Source organism: Drosophila innubila, chromosome X, assembly GCF_004354385.1.
Source record: "Drosophila innubila isolate TH190305 chromosome X, UK_Dinn_1.0, whole genome shotgun sequence".
NCBI lineage: Eukaryota > Metazoa > Arthropoda > Insecta > Diptera > Drosophilidae > Drosophila > Drosophila innubila.
Window position 1 is genome coordinate 13,860,538 of NC_047626.1, and position 21,757 is coordinate 13,882,294.

Sequence of the window (21,757 nt, forward strand, 5' to 3'; positions counted from 1 at the left end):
GCAGTTTTTATAAATTCAATGAAATAAACTTATCGATTATTTGTTAAATATCAGTTAGACGCTTGATTTTTCGTAACGTTTTTTTTCTTTATTTAAAACATTTTATTAAAATTTTTGCTGCGTTAGGGCTGCATCTGAATTGGTCAGCTGGCTGCACAAAAAAATATATGTAAATAATTTGCATTTATTTCAATGTTGACACGCTAAATTGTTGTTGTTTTCAGTATGTTAGTTTCATTTCTTGTTGCTGTTGTTATTGTGTGTAAAACGCAAAGACAATACAATAAATTTTTGGTTGCGGTTGCTTAGGTACTGCATTCAACTACTCTTACATATATGTACATACATATGTATATTTATTATTAAACATTACTTTCGTTATTTAAAGCAGCTGATGCCGCTGCCGCTGTCGCGGCCGCTGCTTTTGCTGACGCCGAGGCAGCGACGCGAGCGCGGGAAAATTTGCTAATGGACGAGGGGGAGGCAGATGGACCTGAAGCTGGAGCGACTGCATCGACATCGGTGTTGCCAATGCGTATATTGTTGCCAGCGGGATATACACAGCAGCCTCGTCGCTGCTTACGGCCGGACGGCGAGCCGTGTCCGTGTCCTTGTCCGTAAGCGCTTCTATCACCGATTTGTACTAGATGGGAAAGATCCTCAGTGCGCGTGAATACAAACTCCTCGGAGGACAGACGTTTGCGCACACGCCCGCCAACCACATCCGGACGCTTTCCGCCGCCGCCGCCGTTACTCATTGGCGATGGTGATGGCGATGCTGGCGCCACAATTGCCGGCGTCTCCGGCGGATCACCATCAGCTCCAGCTGCCGATCCAAGGGCAGCACCGCTGAAAACGGGAAAATGTGACTCGAGCACGCCGGGACGTATGAGTATCTCATCGAGAAGATGGCCACCATTCAGCTTTAGATGGTGCATCTGCCGTCCTGGTGTGGCAAACAGTTCCAGCGATGCGCTCGAATTGGCGCTATAGAAGCTACTGTTGGTATCTGTGGAGCCGACCGTCGCCGACCCCGACACCTGCTCCCCGAAGGCGGCACATTGCTGATGATCGTGCTCGGAACGCATACAACAGTCACGTCCGTCGGATCGACGACATGGACAGTGCGGGCAGATGCGCAGACAATGATCCTCGGAGTCGGCCAGAATATTGCTATCGCTGAAAGTTAACTTCTTGACGGGAACTGGCAACGTGCTGTGTGTTTCATCCAACTGATCAGCCGACTTGGAGCTGGCACCGCATGCCACTGTGGATGGCAACTGGAGACGCTGCAAGCTGTGTGCCGACTCGAAGCTGTCATCACTCGAATTGGAGTCCAAACCATGTTGTAGTTGTTGCTGTAGCTGCTGCTGTTGGTGGTGGTAGGAGGACGCATCGGCTCCGGGAAAGATGCGGGGAAAGGTGACAAAGACACGACCTAAACGCTTGTATTGATCCAGATTACGTGTATCCTCGGCACAGCCGGCTAGATTCTCCGTGAATTTGGGTGCACGTCGCATCACTTTAGGCGTATGCAATTGTGACTCAAAGATGTCCTCCAGCGGCACTTTGGGCACACCAGCTCCGACTCCGGCTGCTCCCGCTCCTGTTGCCACGCCCATGTGCTGCAGATAACGCTCAATGCTGTTGGCCAAACTAATGGGCACACTGCTGCGTGATGACACGCTGGAGATCTCCGAGAGCGTCTCGGGACTGGCGAGTGGCGCCAATCCATACCAATCGTCGTGCAGCAGGTCAACACCCTGTCCACCTGCCACCGAGGCACGTCGCAACGCCTGCGTCAATGGCAAGGAACGTGGCTTCTTCTCCGAGTGCTGACGCGACAGATGCTGCACCGAGAATGGCAGGAGCAGGGACGGTAACGGTGACGCTGACTGTGATGCTGACGGCGGTGGTGTCAGCGCCATGTCAAATGCAACCGCTTTGAGCCGTGGCACATCCCCCGATCCACCTGCACCTGGCTCGGCATTGAGCAGCACTGTTGTCGTCTCACTCAGCATGGAGCAGGGACTTTTACGCATTGTTGTCACCGTTGTGATGCTGTCGTCCAGGACGCTTGATATGTCATACGGCGTTGTCGTCGAGCTCAACTGGCTGCGGCCAAAGATGCTGCCAGCTATGGAGGATGCCTTGCTGCCACCGGGTTGCATCCAGGTGCGTTGCTCTAGCTGCTGATGCTGCTGCTGTTGCTGCTGCTGCTGCAGATTGGTGAACGATGTCTCCAGGCAGAGCTTATGCTGTGCCGTTGGCGTCAACATGATGCAGTTGCTGAGATTCGTACAGGAACTCTTGCCATGCTGCGATTCCAAGCTCAACTCCTGATGACCATTTCCATTTCCTGTCAGAAGGACGTCACCGTCGGCGTTGTCTATCTGATGTTCCGGCTCCTGTTCGGTCGATGTCGTGGAGAAGGCATTAGAGGTCTGGCGTTGGGGTTTACGTGGACCACTCGTTGTTACAACCTAATGACAAAATCGGAAATACGTTACAAATCAATTTATTTGAAAGTTGCTTCTTCTTCTTCTTCTTGTTGTTGTCCAGTTAATAAGTACATATTTACATATATGTTAATGTATGTATGAATAAGTTGTATAGTACAGATCTTTGTACACACACACATGTACATACGTACTGCAGGAAGCAAATGAACAGCGAGTGCGAGTGTGAGTGCGAGAGTGAGAGTGAGTGGGACAGCACGAGGCCATGGCGAAAGCTTTAGGCATTTACCAAGTTTATAGGGCAGCTTAATTCGATCGTTTTGACTAACAACCATTTTTTTTAAAGCTCTCTGTGCAAATGAAAAATCTGAACTTTCGCAGTTTCTTCTGCTAATGTGCTGTTATTAACAGGATATTAGTATTTTTTCTACAGTCCTGTTATTGAGCTGTTAATAATTATGTCGTCAGTTATTGCATCCTTAGAAAGTAACAGAAAAGTATCACAAAAATTTCTATAATTTACATTGAAATTAATTACAATAAAAAATTTTCAGATATTTATAAATGCGGTCAATTTCATTTAGGCCGACTTAAGCTGCCTTATAAGCTTGGTAATAATAGTTGCAATTAAAAAAAAAAAAAAAAAAATCATTCATAGCTCTTGGTGGAAGTGTTGTGGATGATTGAGACCGTTATAAAGGAAATTTTTTAAGTGCCAGCCGAAAGAGTAATGTATTTTAGTATGTATGTACATGAAAAATACCCATTAGAGGATATTGTAATTTGTGATTTGTATAGTGGGGGAAATTAAATTGTTAGTTTGTGGTAACACTGTGTGGACACATAAAATGTGTTGTTGTACATACAACTTTCAATTACGACAACACTTAAAGAGAGAGAGAGTCAATTGGGAGAGAGGCAATGAGACAACAAAATTGTACATAACTATGGGTTAGGTTGAGCGTAGCAGAAAGGCAGAGAAAAAGAGACAGACAGAGAAAGAGAGAGAGAGACAGAATATAGACTTGAAGTTAATAGAATTGTATGTTATATTTTTATAATATTTTGGTAATTTGTTTTTTTTTTTTTGTTAACGAGAGAGCAAAATATGGAAAGTTGTACATTAGTCTTTTAAGTAGTAGGCAGCTGTACCTGGTATCGGTATTTTGTGTTGTCGAAGTTGTTCTTGTTGTTGTATTGATGGTTATTGTTGTTGTTTTTAAAGTTGTTGAAGTTATTGTCGTGTTATCTTTACGTTTGCGAGTAGTACATGCCTTTACGGTACGATCTCTACATGACACGACCTATGTACATCGTTCATGATCGATAGTATTCAAGCAAGTGTCGTTTATCGGTTATCATTTATTGTTAATCGTTATCGGTTTGCCGCACACAATTATCGCAAAATAACAACAAACAAACAGAAAGCATTTGTAATTAAATTGATTATTTGAAAAAGTTAAGCATATATTGGAAGGATTTAAACTATATTTCACTCTCTAGCTTTAGCTAAGCCTCACACAAGTCCTCTATAATATATTTATTTTGGTGGCCTGAAAACGGTCTCTATATCCTAAAACTATATATATGGCGGGGCTTTGTTTTATTGCAATTTTTTTTTAAATTTGTTATGTACTAACAAACTATTTAAATCAACTATCGCAAAAGGGCACATTAGCGGTACAAAAGCTTTACAACAAACAAACATTCCCATGCAGCATTTGGTTTACTATCTGGTTTACATACAGTACATATGTTTGTGTGTGTATGCGTGTATATGCGTGTGTTGGTATGTTTGCATGTATGTGGAGGGGATCCGTTGAGCCAAATACTCGTATTTGTTTGGTAGTTACTTTGAAAGCTTTGCAAATAAAAAACTTACCAAATTAAAGTTGAACTTCAAAGGCTATAAATAATAACGTATGAATATAACTAATTAATAAAGTGTATAACTAATTCAAAAATTCAACACAATTGTGTTTCAAAAACCAAACGAGTTACCATCGAAATTCTTTTCACGAGATTCGAGTGGGCCTTAAAGTTGTTAAGCTGTGTTACTCGCAGCTTATGTTGTCCAAAAGTAGGCATTCTTATCACATGTTATAAGAAGAACATTCGAAAGCCTTCTTTTAGGTTTCAATTGTATCTCTTTACTACAAATGCAGCTTATCACGTCGCTCGCTGTTTTAATAACCCACCTCGTTACTAGCTCCCATTTCAGCTAAGTGGCTATTATACTCGCTGCTTTAAAGATAATTTCATTAGTCGTTGTTTTTAGAGCTCGTAGAATTATTTCCCGCGAAAGCAGCTTAAAAACCCATCTCGTTACTCGCTCATTACAACTTGGCTCGTTACTCGTTGACTTTAGAACTTGTTACACTGTTTATTACCCGTCACAAGCTTTTAAAGAAAATGAAAAATGCATATTGTATTCTTATAGGTGTATATGTGTATATTCATTCAAATAAACAACAACGAAAAAGACAATTTAATGAAATGCAAAATTCAATTGTAATTTAACTAGCATTTACCAGGGAACTTAACGCTTATAATTTTATAAAAATTTAACATAAAAATAGTTGATTAATTTTTAAAATAAAAATCATCTAGATAATTTTTTTTGAGTTCAACTTTGCGGTCCCTGGTATTTACTGATAAATAGACACTTAACAAAAGTACTTAGGCAATAAATAAATAGGCAATAAAATAAATTAAAATCGAATATTGAGTGTCAAAGAGTAAAATAATCGCTAAAACAATGATTCAATAGGCTAAGATATGGGACTTGAACTTGGACACTGTGCGGGAGAAAATTTAGGTACACAATTATATAAACGAATAACTTAAAAACATAATTAATAAATAAAAGTACAAAATATAAGTTAATCAAAAATATAAAGTTGATATTCGTTGCCTTAAGCGGATGTTGTTGATTGTAGTTTGAAACGTCTCAAGCGTGTTGTTGTTGTGGGCGGGCGATTGATCAATCGAACTGGGGCGTGGTCGTGTGTGTGTATAGTGTGGTGTGTTGTGGTGTTACACTGACACTCGATGCCTTAACAATAGACTACTCGTAATAGAAATACATTCACTTATTTGGTTATATCGTAACTAAATCGGTGCTTTATGTATATAGAAGCTAGAACTATACATATATTTATATATACGCAATCATCTGTATAGATAAATATATTGTATGTATCTAAATAACGACGAGAAGTAGTACGAGTACGAGCATCATCATCATTATCATTATGATTATCATTATTGTTATTACTATTGATTAATCGTATGTATTTCAGTTTCTTCGATCGTAAGCGTGATTCAACTGGCTGTGGAACAACTATTGACCGATGTACGTTCATCATCAGCATCCGAAATTACCTTCTTGAGCGCGGCGAGAACCTTATCGGGCATATGATCCTGCAGCATGACAGGTGATATGAGCACCTCATCGAAATCGGTTGAATCGGCCCATATTGCCTGATAGACCGGCTCACGACTCTTTAGCACATTTCTGCAAGACACAAGTAAGGGCATTGTTTTTGTTGTTGTTTTTCTTATACTTTTTTTTTTTTTTTTTTGTTCGGCTATATGGTATGTCGGTATTATGTATATGTATATATATACCTATATATATTCAGACATATATATAGTATATACATACATACATACATAAAAATATATTGTGTTATGCTACTTAAGAAAATCAAAACTCTATATTATGTTTGAGGTCGGTTTCTAATTATTTAACGATGAAGAAATTGAAATGATAAAGCGTTACTACAAATTGAAAACAGTCGACTTATCGATTTATCGATAAGCACAAGGAAGGGGCGCCAAAACGGCGAGATAAGGGAGAGAGAGAGCGAGAGAGACAGAGGACATGCAGCAATCTCACATATGATGGATAAAAAAAACTAAACATTTGATTTATTATATCGTCAACGAGCAACGAGAGGGGTGGATCGGGCGAAATGGAGAAGGAATCTGGGAGTCTGGGCGTCTGGGCGGCCACATGCTTCGAATCATGCAAATTGGCAAACAATATGAACTTCAGAAATCAATTTCACACTATCTAAGGCAAATATATGTGAATGATGTACAAAAAAGAGAAAAAGAGAGAGAGAGAGAGAAAGAGTAGAGTAGAGAGAACGAGTGTGAGAGAAAGAGAGAGAAAGATAGAGATAAGACAAGATCGAGTTGGTTGCGTTGTTTCGTTTCTGATAGATATACTATATGTTATATATCAATCGCATTCTCTTATTTGTGATCTTCATCTCCTCTGTGCAACGGGCCTACCTCCAACCACTGTCGTATTTTTGCCTGAAAAAATAGTTTATAATTAATTATATAGTCATACGTGTATTTTTAAGTACAATTAAACACATGTATGTTTTGTTTTACTTTTTTTTTTTTTTTTTTTTTTGGTTCAAAGCAATACGATTTTATGGGCAAACTTGTTGAACATAAGACAGAAAACATGATAAAAAAAAAAATACATAAACTCTGGTGTTTGAGAAGGCACGTAAAAGCGATTTGAAATGTGACATATGTACTTATAAAAATGTACATACATATATACAGAGAGTTCATCTAATAAAATTACACACTCAAAACCATCTTTTTTATGCATTTGAAACTTTTAATTACATTTTTTATGAAGCCTCAACTAACAAACCATCTTTCGTAGTTGAATTGATACAGTGGAGTTTCTGTATGTTTGTGTTGATAAATGCTTCTTAAAAAACAAATTTCAAATCTGATCAATTTTTAATTCGCTGTACAACAGTTCGGCTATATATTATAAACTAATCTTCAAATATTCAATTCTTGCACAGAATTTTATTAGAACACCTGGCATATGAACTTAAGAAATTATTGTAAAATTCAAAACTAAAACATCTACGTATATCTACTTGAAAAGTGGAACATCTCTGAAGATAGTTATATATAAAAAATTCTTCTCTATATTTTGGATTTTTATTAAAAAAAAAATTAACTATACTGCTATCATATAATTATTTTTCTTTTTAAATATTAACCCTAAGCTAACCTAGACCTTTGGATCCACTGTGCGTAGTCTTACCTATGTTCATACATACATATGTATAAGTCTCGAATCACAAGCCGGACAAATCTGACGTCATTGTCAATGAGTCACTTAGACGACCGTCTGGCCGCAGTTTGAGCTTCCATTTAGCAGATAATTTACATACACACACGCAATCCACACACACACACATACCCTCTATCACAGACATACAATGGGCATTCACAGCTTTTAATTAGTATTGGTGCGTCAAGCGGATCTCGCGTCGAAAACGGGGTTAAAAAGAAAAACACAACAAGGAACAGCTTCAAATGTCCGAAATACAAATACCCTTTTCCATTATTCTTATTAAAACTATTGTTGGAATCAGATTATTTTAATTTAATTCTGATTTTCATCAAATTTAAAGAGGATAAGTGAGGAGCAAAACAGACCAATCTAAAACTTGATAGTCTATGCTCAGATTTCTAAACGATATTATTACTTTAAGAACTACAAATATGATCACAATGTTAAGTGCACCAGCATTTCTTGATTTTAAACTTAAATATTTGTAATTAATTGATAAACTATCATTCCAAACCATTTATATTTTCATTATGTAGCTGTTAAAATGGCATTTCCCAATAATAATAGCAATAATCTTTTTTTTTTTTAATATACGTGAGTATTTGTTACATCCTATATAATTTTTAAAAATCGTGATCGTATTTTCACTGAAGAATCAAGTTTTTTCAAAAAAAAAAAACAAAAAAATACGGAATTTGATATATGAATATAATGCTGGTTTACTTGTTATTTTAATCATAAGTGTATATGATATAATCAATTGAATAAATCCATTTAAAGCAATTTTCATCACCATGAATATATAAAATCCTAGTTACGTTACATATTTCCTGACAAAATCATAAATTCCAACTGCAAAAGGGTATACAAAAAACGAGGAAAAAGTGATATGAACAGATTACAGAAATGAAAAACAACAGAAAACAGCAACAGCTGGTGGCACATTTACTCACTCATCTGGCTTGGGATGATGCCGCACAATGTGAATGATGCGACCGGGCGGATATAAGGGCTGATGTAATGTTAAAGCTATTGAGCTGTCCGTAGGATGTGCGCTGGTGGAACGAGCCGTGCCGCGTTCCTAGAACAAATACATGGAAGATGGTATTTAGAGGAATATGAGAGATGATAATCAAGTTTTCCAAGTGCATGCTCACCTCCTGATATTGATTGATGTGCGTATCCTGGCCGGACATATTGACCACAGACGTGGGCTCGGGACCACAGCCACAGCAGATGACCGAGCACGAGATGGTCTTCCACTGCAAGATGACAGATCATCCGTAAGGTCAATAAATAAGGTTCAGTCAAGATGTACTATAATTAGCTATAGTCCTTAGTTTCATTAAGCTATGGTTTCTGCCTTATCGGTGCTTAGAACAGTCCAGCTAAACCGCTGCTATATTTTTATCTCAATTATTTTGCCACTGTTTAGGATTTATCTATCATGAGTACTATGATTTAGTCAAGACTGTTTGAATACGAAATACTCTGCGCCCAGGCCCTTAGAATTCTTAACACACATTTGCACACTTTTTCATAAGAAGAACACTTCTTTCTGAGTAAATTGTCTTATGATTAACTTTTAAGTTTCAATTCAAATTTTAATGAAATTTTCATGACACACTGAGACCAAATCTATGAATTTTAAATGGTTCTTTGTACAATTTTTTTTTTTTTAATATGTGGGTTTCCAAATTCAAAATTAATAAATAATACCTATTTTTCCCTATCTTAATTGGCTTAGAAATTTGAAGACAACAGTTGGTTATTCGTACACCAGTTTTTAAACTCAGCTGTTGAAAGCAAATAGCAAATAATTTGTAAAATAAACAGCTGCTTTTAATGACAAATTTTTTTATAAGGTTCTTCAACTCTAGAACGGCTTCAAGCAAATGAAATCACTTGGGAGTGCCGTATTTATACAAAAATACATGAGGTAAAGTCATTAATTTCGATTTCAGAGCAGTAATTCTAAATGTGCACTTTGGCGCACATATGGTGAAATTTCACTTTCTAAAGCACATCTAAAACACATTTGTGTAAAATAAAATGGGCTGATGCCGACATATTAAAAATGTGTCAAAAACAGATGAAGCGATCCACAAAGATGGATCAGTCAGTCAGCTAGGACAAAGAGTACAATGTACATATATAAAAGAAACGCACCTTAGGATCAACACTGCGCTGTATGGCATTGATGAGATCGGCACGTAGAGCCTCCATTTGATTGAGACCAATGCGTGGAACGACATCCTTGCCCAGGACTACGGATGTTATAAATGATTTTGAGTACTCCACAGCTGGCATGCTAAGCAATCCGCCGGGCGGTGAATAACTAAAGCATTGCAACGTTGGATGTTCCGGTTTGAGCAATATCGCCAGTATCGCCGCAGTTCCCGCACCGAGTGAATGTCCGACCAGGACCAGATCAAATGTGTGCGTCAAACGATCCGCATTTCGTTGCAACGCCCGCTCAATGAGATTCTCCTGTTGCAGCTTGTTGCGTATATAAATGGCTGCCTGCACCATGCCCTTGTGGCCCAACCAATCGTCACGTGGCGGCTGCAGTGGCAACACTTCACCCTCCGCATTCAGATCGGTTAGAATATCCTTCATGCTCAGCGTCCCCCGTATGCTGATCACAATCTTCTTTTGCGTATAGTCGACGGCCACAAAGAAGGGCGTCTCACCCACATCCACATGGTAGGTGGCATAAACAATATCAATGTCGCCCAGTTGCAGCGTCTTCTTCAGCGCCGCATAGTTGCAGTAGCAACAATTGTCCTGGATCACCTCACCATCGTCTCCGCTGCCGCAACAGCAGCCGAAGCATCTGTGGAATTAAAATAATAAATTATATACATATGCATATTATATGAAATATCTGTGTACTTCGAAAAAAAAATTCTTTCTTCTAAAATGTCTTTCGCAAATAAACTCAACAAAAACATCTACAACAAACACAACGTTCAGAGTCATCAATTATTGCAAAATGAACACTTTAATATGTGTACATTGAGCGAAATAAATAATACAAAAATGAACATCTTAATTATTCAACATTTTAGTTGTTCAAAAGCTCGTCTCGAGGCGCCGCACAGTGGGGCAGATCCTCATTTTGCGTTGCAAAAATCATATCTTTTGAACCGGTGAAGATATTTTCAAAATTTAAAAAGCATTTGATAGAAAACTTTATAAGCTTTAAAATGAGTGTTTTCACTGCGTAATAGGCCTAATGGTTGATTCAGGGCTTTCGGTCAAAGTTGAAAAATATTTTCAGTGCATATTTTACATGTAAAATTAAAAAAAAAAATTATTTATTTTTTGTTCGAAATATAAATTTCAATCTTTTTTATTCTTTAAACAGCATCGTTTAATATAAAAAAAAGTTTAATTACGTTTATTTAAAAAAAAAAAAAATTTTGTTTTTTTGATAAATCTTGTATGATGCCTCGCATAACGAAAACGTATGAAATTGTACTGCGCTCTTCCTCTTCTAACACCATTTTATTGTGAGGTTGCATCAGTTTTCGTCCTATAACTCTCCCAGACGCAGCTGGACGCATGAAAGACCGGGTTATTTCGTTAGAGAATTGATTAACGAAGACTCCTGTGGTAGTGGGATCGAGTCCTTCAGTCCAATTTTTTCTATTCCATCAAAGTCAAAAAATAGCCTAATTTTAGTGCTTTTTTAAACATCGCTGGAATGAAAGGTCAACAAGTGAAGAAACAAAATTCTACGGCATTTAATTAAAATGAATGTACTTTTCAGATGAAACCAAAAACATAAAGATCGGTCATATAACTTGTCATCAAATCAGTTTTAAAGTTTGCATTTTAGGAAAAATCCACATTTGTGCGCGCACTGAAATAAGGGTCAACTTTGAGAGGCTGTCACGCCCACAATTTTTAACTGATTTCAAAAATCTTTTGGATTTGTAATCTCTGGAGATTTCTCTATCGAATGCTTTTATTACTTTTTACAAACGCTTTCGTCAAAAAAATGATTTTTGCCACGCATATCGGCCGCCTGCCCCAGTGTGCGCCGTGTCGTAACTCATATAAGGCGATTATGCATTATTCATTTCTGTTTTTGCTGTGGTCATAAATATTGTGTTAGCTATGTCGAAAGATCAAGACGACGTTTTTGGTTTTCATTTTCGTCGGCGATGATGAAGGCGACTCTGTGACGCCAGTTTACAAAACATAACAGTTTGTGTCTTGTGAAACAAATGAGGCCATGTCCTTAATTCTGAACACACATTCTTCTGAAATCCCTTCTTATTTCTCTGTCTCCAAAATCCAAATCCTTATATTGATTCTTCTTCGTATGCCTTCGTCAGATGCCTCTTTTTCTGAAGTACCTTGATTTGATACTTATTAGACCGTTCTTCTGAAAATCTTTTTGCTGCAATTATTTTTTACGCGAAAAACCACCACACCCATAATTTTTAAGATATACGACCGATTGGGCAAATTCAAGTTTGAGTACAAAAAACCCATATCCAGAGGAAATTTTTTTTTTTTACAGAATTAATTAACTTTAAATGCAGAAAAAATGTAGAGGCCAAACCATGATCAAAATGACTTTGCGCTTCAAACTCGGTTTAGTTTTGCCAAAGTTATGATAGTTTAAAGTTAGTCATATCTTTGACTTAGCAACTTTACAAGTTCAAATTTTTGTCTGATTTACCATGATTTTTTACAAAAAAATTAAACGTTTCAGAATCAAATTTAAAGTGTTGTTTTATACTAAATACGCTATAAGGAGTTGATTAAAAGTGAAAAGTTTAGATTTAAAATTTTTATTTTTCAAAATTTCAAAGGGGGGACCCTATGGCATTAAAATGGTATTAAAATCTAAACCCATATCTAGTGGGAATTGTTTTTCTTACGAGTTAGTTACCTTTAAATGCAGAATAAATTAAGAGGCCAAAACATGATCAAAATGACATTCCGCTTTAAAATCGGTTTAGTTTTGCCAAAGTTATGATAGTTCGAAGTTGCTCAAGCCTCTGACCTAGCACCTTTACAAGTCAAAAGATTTCTTAATTTTGACATGATTTTTTACAAAAAAATGAAAGGCCTCAGAATCAAATTTTAAGTGTTGTTTTATACTAATTACGATATAAGGAGTTGATTAAAAGTAAAAACTTGAGATTTAAAATTTTAATTTTTCAAAATTTCAAAGGGGGGACCCTATGACATTAAAATCTAAACCCATATTTAGTGGAAATTTTTTTTTTTACAAAATTAATTAACTTTAAATGCAGAATGAATTAATATGCCAAACCATGATAAAAATGACATTCCGAATAAAAATCGGGCCAATTTTCTTCAAGTTATGACAGTTGGAAGATTGTCAATTCTATCACTTAGCAACTTTACCACAACCGTACCGGTACAAGCGATTCGATTTTCGGTTCTTGTAAAAGAATTAATTTAAGTTACGGTTTCAGTTCCGGTACTAAAAATGAAACGGTTAGTTTCGGTTAACGGTTTCGATACCGGTTACGGTGTTATTCCCTGCTATCAGACTTTAATCAATACTCACTTGAGCTCGGGTAGGAGATGCCACATTTTGCTGCGATTGATGATGACATACATGGGCCAACCGTAGGCGCCTTGGGCAAAGTACATGTAATGTATGACAGTCTGAAAGAAATCATAGTTTTTGGCATCGTTGAGTGCTAGGAACTGTGTGCGCTCCGTAATGGGCACGCCGCTGAGGAACTCATAGGTGCCATTCTTGCGCTGTCTGACAATGGCCTCACGCTCCAGGCGCTGGAATTTGCGCAATAGCACTAAACCGGCGACCACATCCGATGGCACCACGTCCAATTCACGAAAAAAGTCGCTAAGCAGACGTGCAATATCCGTAAAGGAATTTCTATTCCGCTCCGATGAGCCCATGCAACAGAAAAGTAAACGACAGCGATGATCCCAACTGTCCTGATATGCTCGCATTACCTTCCTAAAAAGAATTTCAAGGGATCACAATTAGTAGTAATATGAAAAATATGGATACAACGATTTCTATATATTGATTTTTGGATTTTATAATGACAAATATTAGATATTATTCTAGGATAGATGTTCTGCTTTGATACACATCACTAATAAACATATTTAGATTTCAGTGTAAAAAAAATATTACTTGAAACGCGTTGTAATATTCGAAAGTCCGTCAAAAATACTGCGAGTAACAATTAATTTAAATAAATCGTATCTTTGGAAACTAATCGATCATAAATACACGCAAAAAAAAAACAACGTTAATATGACAAATTACTTGACCAATCATGACCTATTTCAGGGTAAAAGTAACGGTTACAAACTAGAGGTCACTCACCGTTGCCTCCAATTGCGATTCATGCTGTTGCTTCGCTTATAGTTGAACCGCGACTCAGTCTCACGCATAGATCGCTGATATTTCTTCATCTTGACCCAGGAACGACCGGCTGCATCGAATGTGCACCAGATGGTTATCAGTGTGATAAACAACAGCGTCCAATTGCATATAATGATGGCTGTGATAGGGTGTTAAAGTCAAGATACTTTTTGGTTATATCAAATTAATTAGTTTTCACTGAACTGACAAAAGCAAAAAATAGGTAAAGAACCAGTTAAAATTAATTTTAAATTCATTTGTCGAGTAACTTTCTAACTATAAAACCTACTGGAACTAGTTTTAAATTCGAACTAATTCAGTTGACCATAAAATTTCAAAGTAAATAGCAACGAATCTTTAACATAAAAAAAAAACTATTTAAATAAAGGCTAATCTCAACTCGAAAGGAACTAGTTCACTAGAACAAAAAACTCCAAGGAAAAAGCCAAGATTTTATATAAAAATTATTTCGATTGCAATTAGCTAAAAATACCAAAGAAACCGAAAAACTATTTAGAGGGGAACCAAAGAATTAGTTATAACTTATAACCTTAATTTACTTAAAGCTAAAATACAAATAAAAATAAAAATTAAGTAAACTGTAAAGTCAGCTATGGAGCAACATTTATTTAAAAAAAAATTTAAACAAATTAAAATTGTACTTGTTTTTGTAACACTACAATACATATAATTATTTACTCAACATTTATAGGTTCTATTGATCTTCGAATCAAATTACTCACCAATGAAGATCTTTTTGGCCTCGTCGATGGGCGCTTCGATATAATAATGCGAGAGCCAAATTGAGCCCATTATCAGCCAAGCAATATCGAATAATATAACCACTGTTAAATAAGGAGTCATCGATTAATTGGGAGTTATCGATAAATGGCTATACACAGGGGTGTCACAGAAAACGAAACCAACCGTAAATCTCCCAAAAATGTATGGAGATTTGAGAGATTTTCGGTTGGTTTCGTTTTCTGTGGCACTTCTGATAATAGACTTACAGCTCTTGAGATATATCCATATATTGATCGATGTGCGGGCCTCGGAATCTAAAATGCTCCCGCGCATCGAGATCACACAAATGCCTATTTCTACACATATTGAAACTGCAAATCGAGAAATGGTTAATCTGTATATCAATGGAGTCTAGACTTTAGAGATGACTTTTACTTACAAAATAGTATTAATAAGTATCCTATTAGATGATAAAACAATAGTTTTACACTTAAAACATTTGTGTTGTACTCAAATAAGACTAACGAGACGGCGACAAGCACAAAACTGTATAGAAAGATAGAGAATAAAATAAATATTTAAACAAACAAAAAATGCCTCCAATTCCACTCACCATATAAAATGTAGCGCCAAGAGAAATGCGCCTGGCACCACTAGATCATCAGAGCCGACAGACCAACGACGTCTGAAGACCACGAGTCCAGGCATCTGTAAAGATAAACAGGAAAAAAATTAGGAATAATTTAATACTAGCTTTCCACCCTTAGCGGTTTAAATGCTTAGCGTTTGTGAAATGGCTAACTAATTAATTTATAAAGCTGATTGTAAGAAATACAATAGCCCCGTATATGCCATTATTATCCTAGTTTTTCTTCCATTAGGATGAGACAAAACAGATGAGACAATTAACTTGTAATAAACAATTTTACACACAACACTGCACTGTTAATTTCACATCTAAGAGGAATTATTTGAATATTTATGAAATAAATCTGTATTCATTTTTTGACATAAGTTTAAAAAAAAAATGTTTTAACTTTAAAGTTGAATGAATGAAGAACTATGTACAAGGAATGCGTACATTCCTCTTGAAGGTACATTTTTAACCTCTTTCGCTTAACTTTATTTGCTTCAATAAGACTCATCCTCCAGAAATAATAGTTCATCATTCATAGCGTGACACACTCTTTTAATGGCAGTGTACGGTATGCTAAGTTTATTTTAATGTCTTGAGTTTGCAATCAGGGCTTTAAAAATTTTACATTAATCAGAAAAGAAGTTCATTTTTATTTGTTTAAACTTTAAAGTGACATAGAGGAGAGTTCGCTTCAACTTGTAGAAGAGAGAATTTAATAAAGTAGAGTAGAGAAGATTAATAGCCATGCTTAACTTACATTTTAATTTTTTTTTCTAGTGAAAATCTTATTTTTAATAGAGTTTGTTGCATTTTCAAATTCATTTTTACTTTGTGAAATTTTAAATATTCTAGCATATATGTACAAGTAAATGTATATTGTACACTTGCATATGTATGTCATGTCTGGCGTGGATTCCCCATGTCGCTGTCACAGTTGCTGAACAACATTGAAACGTTTCCCTATATGCAACAATGCAGTCGTTGACGGCAACACTTGGCAACCTCAACCCGGCCCATACCATATAACCTAATCCATATGTAAACCCCAACCACCCAAAGCGTAACTGAGCCACGAGCTCAACTCTGAGCGCGCAATGGCAACTTGGACAGCTTAAGGTTGCAAGCTGTCTCTTGCAACAAAATACAACAGCAAACAAAGTAAACTTGCAAACATAGTCGACAAGGGTGCTTTATACGGTGTAATGTGGACAAGAGGAAGGTGGCGTGACAGGGAGGGGATAAAGGAAGTGTGTTAAATAACATATGCATATGGAGTTACTTATGTATGCTACACATACACAAGTGTGGAAAAGTCCCTTTAAACTTTAAAAACATTCGCACTTAATCTACTTAAGTACAGCGCGGTTCATTACTTTAAATACGCTTGCTTTAAAATCTGAATGCCTTCTAAAAGTTGCCTTGTATATCTTAGTTATAACCTTTTCTAAAGAAAGTCAAAAAATTTAAACAAAAATAATGTAGATTTTATTATAGTATTTCTATAAAATAATAGGATATTGTATATTTAAATATGTATATAGAAAGTACTTAGATTTTAGCTTAGCATTGTACTTGCTACCATTTAAAACTTGTTTACTAATTTCGTATTTCCTAATCTACAAATTTATTGTACATCTGTACATTTATGATTATCAATGCTATCGCTTGACCACACATTCTAATAAATGTACCTTGTACTAAGACTATTCATATATATAAACTTTACTACTGTCAGCTTTCAATTTCGTCATGTGTTACTTTAATAGGTATGACTAAAATCACTTTTATCATTTTTCGACACACTAATGGTTGTATTTATAGATGAAGCATCGGACCTTGAACTTAGATTGTTTGTACTTTTATTACGAATAATATTATGTAAAAATATTCCGGAACATGTGTAGAACAGCGAAGAAACTAGCGAAAACGTATTTATTACAGATTGTGCATAGATTCACGACTTACTTTATGATATATGTTACATACATTCTGCCAAACACATTATACCTGTTTATATCTATAGGGTATATAAATAATTAATTATAATATATTCAGAAAAACTACATAAGGGACAAATCTGAATGAAGAAATTTAAAATTCCTAACCTTCAGATATCGGCATGTTGCAATTTGAATGGGAAATTGATTTGGGAAAAACACTTGCCCTTAAATTTGCAATCAATACAAATATTTAATAATGCTATCGATTCGAATGTGCATATTATAATGTGACACGTAATTGACCTGGTTTTTAAATAAAGAAACCAATAACTATTACCTTTAAATAAATGCAATAACACAAGCAAAGCGACTGTAAATGGAAAACCGTTGTATGGGAATGGGAATAGTAACAGAACTAAGAGTTTGGCCAATGAGCCGTGGGCCATTGTCATTAGCTCATGGCCGGGAGATCCGTTTGATTTAAGCGCCGCAATTTATGGCAATTACAATTAAACAGATAAATAGATAGATAGATGGGCTTGCATTGGGTCACATGTTGTATTATTATAGATATGACCATAATGAATATTAACTATGCTTGTCACAATTATTGGTAAAAATAATTAAAACTAGCCCGCAACGATAATTAAATGAAGCACCTTCAGTACGTTATAGAGTATATCATAAATCGAACATAAGTAGATCACAGTTCGCAATGCAAAACCCCGATATTTTCGATTAGATAAGACTCTTTTGCATGCAAGTCGATTGCTTAACTTATCTGCGCGTGTAGAAAAGCCAACGAACCCGAGCCCGAACCCGAACCCGTACCCATAACCGTACCCGTACCAACCAAACCGGACATGAAGTGAACCTCGAACCGCACTCAATCATTATTAAGCTTTCTTTTTGATATAAATGTACTTGGGTTTTCACAATGTGTGGCAACGCCACGTCATTCGATTAACACCCTTTAAAAGATAAGTTGATTAGTCAATCACAGTAATTGCTGGCAATCCTGTAAACATTGCGGGTATTTATCGTACAGTTAAACTGCTAGCTAAGTTTTGTTAGTTTAGACTAAAGTAAAAAAGGCATAAGTCGAAAGATAAGTTAAAGTGCATGTTAACATTAACTTGAAGTTGAGGCGGCAACTTAACAGTTTGTTTTAAGTAAATTATTAACCGACAAGATTATTCAAAATTAATTATCAGTTTTCTTGAGTGACTGAAGAGCTTTGATTTTAATTTGGCACCAGCTCTTAAAATGTCTCAACAAAATTCGGCAAAGTTCTAAATTGTCAATGAAACTCAAACCTTGTAGTGTACATCAACTCCTGGGTCATTTAAATGATAACTGGCTTATAGTTTCGACACTGAACTAAGAGAGGTACATTAACGTCACCCAAAGGTGAAAAACATGTTTTTAAAAGCCTTGAAGACCGCATCAAAGTGGAAGTTATCGCGATGATGGATTTTTCTTTAGGCGCGATAAACACATTTCATATCAAATTATTTTAACCTTCATATCTATATATACATACAAGAAAGAAGGTACATACTGGAAGAATAAAGAATTCGCTTTGCACTTATTAATATCCTTTGTCACAACATGTAATTTTACAAATTTTGGAGTTTGAATATGCTTTCGTTTCTAGACTTTTACCTCGTCAGAAAATTACGTTGCCAATAAAGATAGAAGTATTGATGAAATGGAACACTTCCAATGCCTTGAAACTTCTTAGCCTCATACACAATTCTAGCTACGAGAGTATTTTGTCTGAACCAACCGAAAATCTTCCAAAAATGTATGGAGTTTTGAGAGAATTTCGGTTGGTTTCGCTTTCTGTGACACCCCTGAATAAGACTCTTGCCACAAAAATGATTGGAAAAGATTCGGTTCGAATCATAAAACAAGACTCATTTAAATATTTAAAAAAAATTTAATTTTGTACGTGATCATATTTAATTTGAAGATTTGAATAAAACTAATTATTTTATGATTTATTATTCGAAGTCTTAAACAGATGCGACATATTAGAAAATCATGAAAATTATGCTTTTTTTTTTTTTTAATCGAACCAAACATTTTATTTAAGAAACTGGTTCGATTGGGGTTCGGGTTTGCGGAGAAAAGAATTTCAAAGTTTCTGTTTACGATCCGACTCAGGTAGCCTAAAGCCCCGAACAGAACCGGTTCATAACCAGTTTGCGGCCCTGATTTTTATCCAAGCTACCCTTTTCAACTTTAATCATTTAAAATGAAATTTAAATTCTACAAATAATTTTCGATAAAATGCAAAAAAAATCATAAATTTTAAAATAGAAAGTTTTAACAAATCTAAACAAAATTTAAAAATTTAATAAATTATATAATGGTTAAAACTGTGGAGGATATATTCGGTATTGCGATCAATCCGTTTACGGAGAAGGCGCAGGTGGTACGTCGTTATACGATCAGCAATTCGAATCATCTTTCCGTGTCAGTCATCCAATTGGGAGCGACAATACAGAGAATCAGTTGTCCGGATGCATACCATAACGTGGAAGATGTTGTCTTGGGTTTTAATGATATTGCCGGCTATGAAGCGAATCGTGATAAAAGATTCGGTTGTATGTTGGGTCGTGTGGCAGATCGGGTGGCAAACGGTGAATTCATTATGGACCGGCGAAAGGTGCTCGTAACGAAGAATCTAAATGATAAACATCAAATTGATGGCGGTAACATTGGATTCGATAGGATCATTTGGGATTTGCATATGATTCGTCCCGATGGTGTGACCCTTTGTCATGTCTCGGCGGATGGACACGAGGGTTATCCAGGTGAATTGACTGTCCTACTCCACTTCACCATGGACGATGACAACCGTTTCTATATGCGAATCGAGGCAAGATCAGATCAAACAACTCCTGTAAATATCAGTAATCATTGTTACTTTAATCTGGCCGGACAAAGGGCGGGCCGAAAGGGTATTCTGGAACATCGTCTGGTAATAGCCGCCGATCATACAATCGAAACGAATGATGATTCAATGCCAACGGGCCGATTTTCTGTTGTAAATAATACGGTTTATGACATGCGAGTACCCGCATTTATTGGGGATCGTTTGAGACAGTTTGAGAATAAGTCTGTGCCCGGTTTCGATGTGTGTTATGCCATCGATAAAGACTTTGATGCAAATGTCGTACACTTTGTTGGCCGATTTTTGCATCCCGAATCCGGTAGATTTATGGAGATTCATAGTAATCAGCCGGGCATGAGATTTTGCACGGCCAACGAATTTCCGGATGATACACGGGATGAGGAACCGATTATGGGCAAGGACTGTGCCAGATATTTTCAGTTTTCCGGCTTTAGCGTTCAGCTGGAAAAGTTCCCCGATACCATGAACAACCTAGACTTTCCCACAGCATTCATAATGCCAAGTGAACTGTACTTTCACGAGACCATCTATACATTTGGAGTACAGGAATCCTGGAAATGTTGCGCCCTTCCGGAGGAATTAGAAGAGCTCGGTGACGATATCGTTAGATACACTTAGATATGCCATTATTATATGGGGATTAAATAAATGTTTCGTTTGGCGTCAACTAAATTTTACATGTAATTTCTTTATTCAGATACATAAATAAAATGTATAAAAGTATACATAACCCATATTATGTTTATTTTTTTTGGAAGTCTGTTTTATAGACAAGTTGAATGCTGTACAGTGTACAGCATTGACATTAACATTAAAAATAACATTAGCATTAACACTCACATTAACATTAATATAATATAATATGGATAACAGATTGACTTTAGGTTCAAATCAATTCCAGGTTCTACGACCCAAGAAATGTTTTTATTTTTATTTTTTAAGTAACCAAGTAACTATTACTAAATGAATATTACGACAACCTAATAAACTTGCCATTAAAAAGATGGCTAAAAAAAATGTGAACGATAATTTGTTTTATGGTTTAGCTTCTAACCACATAAATGCAATATTTACATAGCTAGCCGTTGAGTTAATTGCTAAGAGGGTATGAGAGAGAGAGAGAGAGTGAGAGACAGAAAGAAGTGCGGTAAAGAGAGACATTCTAAGGCAACTTTATGGAATAGCGGGTACAAAGTTCTAATGTTTTTTTGGGGCCGCATTTGCGTGACGACGTGTTCCCAACCAATTTAAAAACTTAAATGCTAGCAAAATGCCAAAGCTTCCATGTTGGCGTCGACTTTATCGCTGCTCCGGTTGGGTCTTAACTATACACGTATACCCCATAATATAGAAATGTGCGGCAAGTGTGCCCTTTGTGGCCGGTTAACAGAGTGCCTGCCTTCCTTTTAGCCAACGAGCCGCTAATGTGTCTGGGCCGCCCCCGGTAATCTTTCATTTTTAAGCTTAAACGGCATTTTTTTCATAAAGCATTCGTTTTACTTTCAGCTGAAGGATTGCAACTGTGTGTAAAAGTTATT

The 21,757-nt window shown here is 36.4% G+C and overlaps 2 protein-coding genes across 2 annotated transcripts in view; one reads left to right on the forward strand and one right to left on the reverse strand.

Annotated features, from left to right (window-relative positions):
• Positions 1–62: 62 nt before the first annotated feature.
• LOC117782747 (sn1-specific diacylglycerol lipase alpha) overlaps positions 63–21,757 on the reverse strand; it is a 31,552-nt gene continuing 9,857 nt past the window's right edge. The window contains exons 3-14 of the mRNA XM_034619786.1: positions 15,333–15,427; positions 15,159–15,265; positions 14,986–15,090; positions 14,719–14,820; positions 13,937–14,114; positions 13,139–13,558; positions 9,751–10,417; positions 8,739–8,843; positions 8,535–8,662; positions 6,762–6,785; positions 5,844–5,976; positions 63–2,483 (exon numbers count right to left, since the gene is read on the reverse strand). Coding sequence (XP_034475677.1) covers positions 363–2,483; positions 5,844–5,976; positions 6,762–6,785; positions 8,535–8,662; positions 8,739–8,843; positions 9,751–10,417; positions 13,139–13,558; positions 13,937–14,114; positions 14,719–14,820; positions 14,986–15,090; positions 15,159–15,265; positions 15,333–15,427 — 4,185 coding nt within the window. The 3' untranslated portion in view covers positions 63–362. The remainder of the gene's footprint in view (positions 2,484–5,843; positions 5,977–6,761; positions 6,786–8,534; positions 8,663–8,738; positions 8,844–9,750; positions 10,418–13,138; positions 13,559–13,936; positions 14,115–14,718; positions 14,821–14,985; positions 15,091–15,158; positions 15,266–15,332; positions 15,428–21,757) is intronic.
• On the forward strand, positions 19,665–20,891 carry LOC117782759 (aldose 1-epimerase). Its single transcript, XM_034619794.1, has one exon. The coding sequence runs from the start codon at positions 19,671–19,673 to the stop codon at positions 20,835–20,837; it is 1,167 nt and encodes a 388-aa protein (XP_034475685.1). The 5' UTR covers positions 19,665–19,670; the 3' UTR covers positions 20,838–20,891.

What these genes read in the sequence shown, in the direction of transcription:
- LOC117782759 (XM_034619794.1), top strand. Translation starts at nt 19,671, where the DNA reads ATGGTTAAAACTGTGGAGGATATATTCGGTATTGCGATCAATCCGTTT.